This window comes from Gastrolobium bilobum, unplaced genomic scaffold (genome assembly GCF_033153095.1).
Source record: "Gastrolobium bilobum isolate Gb01-03AN ecotype WA unplaced genomic scaffold, APGP_CSIRO_Gbil_v1 utg16824, whole genome shotgun sequence".
Lineage (NCBI taxonomy): Eukaryota > Viridiplantae > Streptophyta > Magnoliopsida > Fabales > Fabaceae > Gastrolobium > Gastrolobium bilobum.
The window spans coordinates 217361-226931 of NW_026899360.1; the positions used below are offsets into that span (position 1 = coordinate 217361).

At 32.9% G+C, this 9571-nt stretch overlaps 1 protein-coding gene across 1 annotated transcript; it reads left to right on the forward strand.

Moving 5' to 3' along the window:
* Positions 1-5033: 5033 nt before the first annotated feature.
* LOC133289909 (cytochrome c oxidase subunit 12, mitochondrial) lies at positions 5034-6912 on the forward strand. The gene is made up of 4 exons (XM_061487936.1): positions 5034-5198; positions 6012-6112; positions 6212-6293; positions 6859-6912. Exons 1-4 carry the CDS (start codon positions 5034-5036, stop codon positions 6910-6912), a joined length of 402 nt encoding a protein of 133 aa, XP_061343920.1.
* Positions 6913-9571: the final 2659 nt, after the last annotated feature.

The window sequence follows — 9571 nt, forward strand, 5'->3', positions numbered from 1 at the left end:
CTTCATAATTGCTGACATTCAAGAAGACATGTATCAGCTGACTCAAGGTGATAATGATGTAACTCAGTATTTTACTAAACTTAAAACTTTTTGGGATGAACTTGATTTGTTGCAGCCATTGCCAAAGTGTAAATGTACTCCGAATTGTGCTTGTGGAATAATGATGCAGGCACATGCAATAGAAAGTAGAGAAAAGGATCGTGTTATTCGATTCTTGAGAGGGTTAAATGATCAATTTGCACATGTTCGATCCCAAGTTATGTTGATGGAGCCACTTCTGAATATTAATCGTGCCTTCTCATTAGTTACTCAGCAAGAAAGGCAAATCAGAGTTGAAACAACTGTTCAAGCAAAGGCATTCTTGAATGTAAATGATCAATCACAATTTCGTGAATCACAATTTCGTGGCCAAAGCTCCTATAGAGGAAGGGGCAGATCGAATAATGGAAGAGGAAGATCCAATCCTGGGAAAGTATGCACCCACTGTGGTCGCACCAATCACACAATTGAAACATGCTTTGAGAAGCATGGTTTCCCCCAGGTTTCAAGAACAGAATGAACATCAACAGACAAGCGAATCTTGCTACTGGAGATAATGATGATCCTTTCATCTGTGTTGAAAATGTAGATGAGATAAAGAATGCAAATGTAGATCAGTTTTACCTTACAAAAGACCAATATCAAAGTTTATTGGGATTAATTCAGAATCCCAAAGAAAGTGTTGTATATTCCAATATGGTTCAAACCAATGTTGTGTCATCCAACTCAGGTAACACTAGCCTTCAATGGATACTTGATACTGGTGCTACTGACCATATCACATATTGCTTCAATTCTCTTTCTTGCCCAAGCCAAATTAATCCCATTTCCATAAAATTACCTGATGGTTCTCAAGTATTTGCCACTCACTGTGGAAATGTTTATCTGTCAGCTTCTCTTACCCTATCAAATGTATTGTATGTTTCAAAATTTCATGTGAATCTTATTTCAATTACCAAACTTATACATGATTCACATTGTCAAGTAGTTTTTCGACCTCTAACCTGTTCTATTATGCAGAACAACACAGGGAGGATGATTGGTACTGCTAACCAACAAAATGGTTTGTTCACTCTTGTAGCACAGCTTGAAAGTCCTGTTCAGAATAAAATTTTCGAGTCTAATAACAGCTGCAACAGTATTACAGCTGATTCAAGAATCTGGCATCATAGGCTGGGTCATTGTTCATCTTCAATTTTAAATTCTATGTCAAAAGTTTTTCCTTTTATTCCATGTAATGATCATATCAACATTTGTGATGTATGTCATTACTCAAAACAGAAACGTCTTTCTTTTCCATTAAGTGTATCTGAATCTTTATATTGTTTTGATCTTATACACGCAGACATATGGGGTCCTCATGCTTTAACATATATTCGTGGTTATCGATATTTTTTAACTTTGGTTGATGATCACTCACGGTTTACTTGGGTTATGCCAATGCAGACCAAAGCTGAAACAAGATCCCATCTGTACAATTTTATATCCTTTATTGAAACTCAATTTCACAAAGTTGTCAAAACTATTCGATCAGATAATGGTCCAGAATTTAACTTGAAAGAATTCTATAGTTCAAAAGGTATCACACACCAAACTTCTTGTGTAGAATGCCCACAACAAAATGGTATTGTGGAGCGCAAACATCAACACTTGTTAAACACAGCTCGTGCACTCCCTTTTCAGTCAAATCTCCCTCGAGTTTATTGGTGCTATAGTACAAGTCATGCTGCTTTCATCATAAATAGATTAATTACCCCTAATCTTAAAGGAAAATCACCATATGACTTGTTATTTGACACTTCACCATCCCTTGATCATCTCAAAGTCTTCGGTTCATTATGTTTTGCTTCCACACTCACTCACAATCGAAGCAAATTTGATACTAGAGCTAGAAAATGTGTTTTCCTTGGCTATAGACAAGGCACCAAAGGTTACATAGTACTTGATATTCATTATAACAATATATTTGTCTCACGTAATGTCATCTTTCATGAGTCTCATTTTCCTTTTCATAATATTAGTTCTCACATTCAATCAAACCCCATTTGTTCTCGTGTTCAACAATCCAATACTGAATATGATGTTCATCAATTTGGTCATATGTCTGCACCTCCCCCTACTGTATTACCTGTTTCTGTTACCCCTGCAGAAAATGATCTTATTGATCATCATTCTGTCAATCATGATAACAATGACCCATCTATTCGCTGTTCTACAAGAACTAAAGCAAGACCTCAATATCTGGCAGACTTTCACTGTGGTTTATCAAGTGTGACACATACCAATCATCCTTCAGGTACTGTTTCTTCTCCTAATTATCCACTTTCTGATTTTCTTTCATATTCAAAATGTTCTCCTTCACACCAAACCTTTTGTCACAATGTAACCATCGAAACTGAACCTACCACCTATAAGCAAGCTGCTTCTTATTCTCATTGGCAAGATGCTATGAATGCTGAAATTCAAGCGTTGGAAAGGAACAATACTTGGTCCTTAGTATCTCTTCCATCTGATAAACGCCCAATTGGTTGCAAATGGGTGTATAAAATAAAAAGGAAACCAGATGGAACCGTGGATCGTTACAAAGCACGCCTAGTTTCTAAAGGATATACTCAATGTGAGGGTGTGGATTATTTTCAAACCTTCTCCCCGGTTGCAAAGATGACAACGATGAGGGTCATGTTGGCTGTTGCAGTAGCCAAAAATTGGCACCTAGAACAACTTGATGTAGACAATGCTTTTCTACATGGAGAACTTCATGAAGAGGTATTCATGTCACTACCTCCTGGGATTTCTTTGTCTATTCCTAATGCTGCATGTAAACTTCAAAAGTCATTGTATGGTTTGAAGCAGGCAAGTCGCCAATGGAATGTCAAGCTTACTCATTCACTGGAATCTTTGGGATATATTCAATCCATTGCAGATCATTCTCTATTTGTTCGTAATACTGATAACTCCTTCACAGCTTTATTGGTGTATGTAGATGATGTTGTTTTAGCTGGCAATGATGCTAGTGAGATTCAACGAGTTAAATCAGCTCTCCATAGTCAATTTCGTATCAAAGATCTTGGTCATCTTCGATTCTTTCTGGGTTTAGAAGTGGCACGGTCCAAACACGGGTTATTACTGAACCAAAGAAAGTATACTCTTGATCTCATAACTGATGCAGGTTTATTGGCAGCCAAACCTGTAGCTACTCCTCTTAATCCTTCAATGAAACTTCAACGCATTCAAGGTGAACCTTATGATGATCCTTATGCGTATCGAAGACTCATAGGCAGGTTGCTCTACTTAACCACTACTAGACCTGATATTACACATGTTGTTCACAAGCTCAGTCAGTTTGTTTCAAATCCCATGATTGAACATTTCTCTGCTGCTCAACGTATACTGCGTTACTTAAATTCCTCACCTGGTAAAGGTTTGCTGTTTTCTGCAACAAATTCCTTGAAGGTCACTGGTTTTACTGATAGTGATTGGGCATGTTGCCCTGACACTAGGAAGTCAGTCACTGGAATATGCATATTCCTGGGGGATGCCTTGATTTCTTGGAGATATAAGAAGCAAAACACAGTTTCCAAATCCTCTTCGGAAGCTGAATATCGTGCGCTTGCTAGTGCTACATGTGAGGTGCAGTGGTTAGCTTATTTGTTCAAGGATCTGCATTTGCCATTTCTTCAACCAATCCCTCTTTAATGTGACAATAGAGCAGCTATCTACCTTGCTCACAACCCCAGTTTTCATGAACGCAGCAAACACATAGAGATTGACTGCCATATTACACGCGAAAAGCTTAACTCGGGTCTCATTTCGCTTCTTCCCATTTCAACACATCATCAACTAGCTGATATTTTCACGAAATCACTATATCCTGCTCCTTTTCGAGAACTTATTTCCAAGTTGGGATTGTGTGGTATTTATCTCCCAACTTGAGGGGGGCTATTAGCAGTAGTTATTTTAATTAGCAGTAGTTAGCTTTCTTTTTAGCTATATCAGTTAGTTAGTTAGTTATCTTTATAGTTATTTCAGTTAATTCTGTTGTAACTTTCTTTTTCTCTTTCTTGATTACTTTCATGTATAAATAGTGATCCTCATGTATCAGAATCACTCAATCAATAAGAATGTATTTCTTTCATTTTCTTTCTTATCTTCTTTCAGCTTTTAAAATGCATCAAATATTAAATGAAAACTTCAAAAAAAAGTGATGAATGTACTTTATCATGAGCAAATTTCCCAGGTATAATGAAGTTAAACAACATATTTTTGTGTTAGAATGCCCGCAGCAAGAACATATCACAAAGGTAAGTAACAAATAGAACGGAGAAAAAAATAAGAATAAAAGGATGTACAATTTAAACTCAATAAGAAGTCAAAATTTTAACCTTTTACGTGAACGTGAAAGAAAATATAATTGTTAAATCTATTGTATGTATGACAAAAAATTTAAATTTTCAAAACTTTTTAACTGGTTTTTTTTTCTACACAAGAAATTCAAAAATATAAGGTAAGAAAATTTAAAATTGAAAACTCCTCACCAATTAATTATTTCGTTTGTTCATTTCTCTAACTTTTTTTTTTTTTTTTTACATTTAAATTACACCATGATCTCTTGATAGGAAAACTAACAAACACCATGACATTTTGGATTGTTTATTTATTTATTTATACCATGCCATTTGGGTTATCCAATTTACGTGGCACACGAGGAGTGGAAGCATGCAATAATTCTTGTATGGCTTTTGCCGTAGAGAGCTGACACGAGTAACCAACCAATGGCAAGGTGCCTTTTCACTGCAACGTGGCACTACTACGTTCTGGTGTGTGTTTTATATGGCAGACACGTACGTTAGAGACATGATTGTAACTAGCAAATTAAATTCCCTTTCAAAATTGCTCTTTACTTAACAACGATTCAAAACACGCGTATGTCAACTTCAAGAGCAAGCACAAAATTAAGCAAAAGCACGTAAACGCGAAATACATAGAGAAGAAACATGTCAGCGTCAGCGCCGGTGGATCCGCATGACAAGATGAGGGCTAGGGACGTGAGCAAAGTGGCGCGGGGAGAGCAAGCCCCAAGGCCAGTTCATGAATACGGCATCGTTTCTCCACCCCCTCCTCCCTCTTCAACCGACAACATTGATACCAATAACAACAAGGTAACCTATACATATCTTCTTATTTTATATAAAACTTGTTCAACCTAACAGGTCGGGCTCAAATTTGAACGGGGCCAAAAAATTATATGTATATTATTTTTTCTTAATCTTAGTTAGTTTAAATCTAATATATTTAAACTAGGAAAAGATTCGTTTACAAATTTTTGTAAATTATACTATATACTCCCAGAAATATATAGTTTAACCTAGTGATATACGTGTAGTTTGTAAGAGTTTGTAAATAAAAAATTTGTAAATATAACCCTACTCATTTAAGTTATATTAAATACGGAGCACCTGAGCAAGCAGTACCAAGAAGAATTATAATTTTATTAAATATTTTTTAATTTTACTAAAAATATTTTTTTTATACAAGTGAGAATTGAACATATAACTAAATATAACTTACCCAAATCTCTTACTAAAAATATTTTATCTTTTAGATAAGGTCAAATTACAAATTGTAGCTCAGGCCAAATTATAATTTTAACACGGGTCAAATTATAATTAATTATATAATTATATATAATAAGTATAATTGTTTAAAATTTAGCCCGGACTAAGCCACACCCAGCATACATGTGGCAACTCCACTAGTAACAGGTAGTAACAGGAGACTCTGGCCCAGCCTATAGCCCATCTGTATTAGACACTTCTTGTGAGGGAAATAATGGATATCAAAATTTTTGTGTATAAATACTTCCTTGTTTAGAAGTGTTTTTCTTTATTATTATCTTCTTCTTTTTTCAAATAAGATAAAAAAAAAATGTTTTGAGCTCTAAAATACTATAACTAATTGACCACTTTTTTTAGGAAAAAAATAAAAAGTTAGGGGCAGCTGAAAACGGTGCCGAAATACCACCCACTAATTACCAAATGCGCCGTTGTTATGTAAAATACGTGGAGTACCATAGGTAAGTTATGATGCTTCTCTCTCGCTCGACATATTGATTCATGAACAAGTTGTCCTCCATTTCCAATACCTAATTCAGTAGCTCGTGTGGTGTAATCAGATGCATTAAGCAGAGGGGCGAAACGGCACCCGAATGCGAGAAGCTGGGCACGGAATTTAGGTCCTTGTGTCCAACCGAATGGGTGAGTACTGAGCAACAAATCAGAAATCAAAACCTCTCTCTTCTCAATTTTTAGACTTTTTGTTCCTTTTGTCCCTCATAATTAATAATTATTTTATCTCTGATTCAAAACTATCTGCCAACATTAATCGATTAACTTGAATATTTAATCGATTAAATGGTTGACTCGAGATTTAATAGACTTTTTTAATCGACTTTTTTAATCGATTAAAAAATTATATTGACTTATTTTCCTTTGTTACCTGGGAGATTTAATCGATTAAATAGGGAGATTTAATCAATTAAATCTCGAGTCAACTATTTTTGCCTGTTTTAACCATTTAATCGATTAAATATTCAAATTAATCGATTAAAGAGGGACAGATTGGTAAATAGTTTTGAATTAGAGGCAAAATAATTATTAATTAATTAACGAGAGACAAAAGTGTGAAAAAGCTCAATTTTTAAATTAATAAATTAATTCGTTGGATCGTTGTGGTGTGACATCTAGTAGGAACACGTATTTTAGGACCTGGCCAGTTAATTCTGAATTTTTTTATGTTTTTTTCTTCTTCTGTATTTTGCAGATTGAAGAATGGGACAAAGAGAGAGAAGAGGGGAAGTTCCCTGGAGAAATATAAGCAGGAAATATACTTTTTAACAGGAAAACATCGCGTACTCACAAATAAGTGAAATAACTTAGCATCTTGGATATATAATGTGATTTTCCCGCTTCTTTGTTTCAAATAAAATGTCAGATTTAGTGATGCATCGAACTCGTTGAATATAAAGTGTGAAACTATGCATGACATGTGATTTGCAGATTTGGAACAGATATTACAATAAATTTTATGTTATTTTATTCAAAATTTCCATGCATCGGTAATTAAAATAAAAATAAAAATTGTCTTGTGGTATTGTGACATTTGTTCTCTCTGTGTTTTCCCTTCAATATTACATGAAGGTAAATCTTTGACCGATTCAATCCCATAACCAAAATCAGCAAGGAAGAGCTATGATATAAGCTTGGGAATCCTCTGCCACCATTATCCGAAACCCCATTAAATATATTTTCGAAAATCAGAAGGTTAATAATCAGATGAAAAAAATAAGAAAACTACAAATAATAAAATAAACGGCTATGATTAGAGGATAAAATAATAAATCACGAATAATTAAAATTATCTATGATGTTTAAATAAGACACGAGAAATCCTCTCACTCTCTGCAGATAAAATACTACCATCGACCGTCAAGATTCATAATTACTTGGAATTACAATTTATATTATATAAGATAAAATAGGATTTCTTTAATAAAGATAATAATTTTTTTGGGCCGGCTTATTAACTGATACCAATCCCCCTCGTTTATTTCATTTTTTTTCTATTATTTATTTTTCTCTCTTCATTTTTATTCTCTATTTTTTTATTTTTTTATTTTTTTTGGGTACACAATCTATTTTATTTTTAATTTAGTATTGTTATTGTATTTACTTTTTGTTTATTTAATTTTTCTTAATCTTTTTTTTTATTTTAATTCATGGATTATATATAGATCCCAACTAATTTCGAAAAAACATATTGTTAATATTAATATTCATCGCATAAGACAAATAGAAAAAGTAGATTGATCTCCCTTCAAAACTTGTCACTTAATGTAAATAAAAGAACTCGACAATCAGGTGGATTAAAATAAAATTAGCTGGATACCAACAAAAAAAATTAGCTAAGGGGTACGATGTCCTTGTAAATGAGACAAAGTGGGTGATGCTCTCCCGCATAAGAGACACTACACGATGCACGAGCATAGCGTTTATGAGAGGAACAAAACTAAATTGATTGATTAGATTAATTGGTCAACGTGCAACTTATAAAATACAAGGCAAGTGAATCAATTTAGTGAGCGCTTTTTTTAGCTTCTGTTCTCTTTATAAATAAAATTTATGTTAAATTAAGATTTTACAAAAGCTCTTAAAAAAAGTTTTTCTTTTATAATAAAATAATAATAATCCAAAAATTCATAGGAGAATTTTTTTTAAGTTATATCACTTTTTTTTAAAAATAAATAGCTTTAGTTAAAAAAAAATATGTTTAGTTAAAAAAATATAATCACTTTTTTTTTACTTTAACTTAAAAGTATGTTTTAGTTAAAAAAAATTATCAAATAAACTCTTAGTTTTTCTACAAATTATATATTTAATTTTATTTTTTTATTAAATATGTATTATGGGATAGATTATTCTACCTATCTTTGTCTACTACTCTTCAACACCATTAAATCAAAATTTCAATTATCTTTATTATTTCTCTTTCCAATTTAGATCCTGATCTAAGAGAGTGGTACACACAAGTTTTGTTAGTAGAGGTAAAACTCACTTCGATGATCTTTTCGGCTGTCAGACACCTTGAAGATATTGATACACAATGAAAATGGTTGTGTTACAAATAGTACCTTTTAACATAGTTTATAAGAAAATATTTCAAAGATTAGTGTAGTATATTTGGTTATGCCTAGAAGGAGATAATATTGTTGTTTGATACATGTAAAATCGAAATTATTCTTAGTAAGAGAGACATTTTTAATTATATTTATTGCAGAATTAGTACTTCATTGAGTGCTATTTTTGCATAAGCCGTGTTTCACGGTGTTTATGAAATGGATGCATTGCTATAACACTATTTTTTTTCCCGCACAATCATGTTTTTTATTTGACACTTTTATGGGATAGGATATTGTGACACACAAATAATGTTACGTACAATGTTACGACCACATCTTAACCGTTGATTTCCGTCAATCAACGGTTATCATTTATTGCGAATTAATAATTAATTAATGAGTTTGATTTGAAAAATGATAACTGTTGATTGGCGGAAATCAACGGTTAAGATGTGGTCGTAACATTGTGCGTAACATTATTTGTGTGTCACAATATCCTATCCCCACTTTTATTTATAAATTGGTTATCATTCATTTATAACAGAAGAAAAGATCAAAAATGCATTGTGTAATGGGTTTTTGTAACTTTTGCAAGTATAAGTTAGGTATCTTTCTGATTACCTTTGATGTCAAGCCCAACATTTATTTAATTTTTTTTTGCACATTTTGCGTGATTATCTTAAGGGTAATACTTTTCTTATGTTGCATAAGAGAAATATTATTTTCTACCCAAACAATAAATATGAGAGACAGAAAAGTTTGAGGTGAGAGAAAAAAATTCTTGTGGGATCCATTTAAAAAATATGAGTGTAAAAGATAATATATCTTTTATGTAACATAAGAAAAACAATTCCCTTA

Bases quoted from the DNA above. Each gene is read 5' to 3' on its own strand.
- LOC133289909 (XM_061487936.1), top strand. From the start codon at position 5,034: ATGTCAGCGTCAGCGCCGGTGGATCCGCATGACAAGATGAGGGCTAGG. The intron at 5,199-6,011 runs GTAACCTATACA...CACTTTTTTTAG, and splicing joins TTGATACCAATAACAACAAG to GAAAAAAATAAAAAGTTAGG. The intron at 6,113-6,211 runs GTAAGTTATGAT...TGGTGTAATCAG, and splicing joins AAATACGTGGAGTACCATAG to ATGCATTAAGCAGAGGGGCG.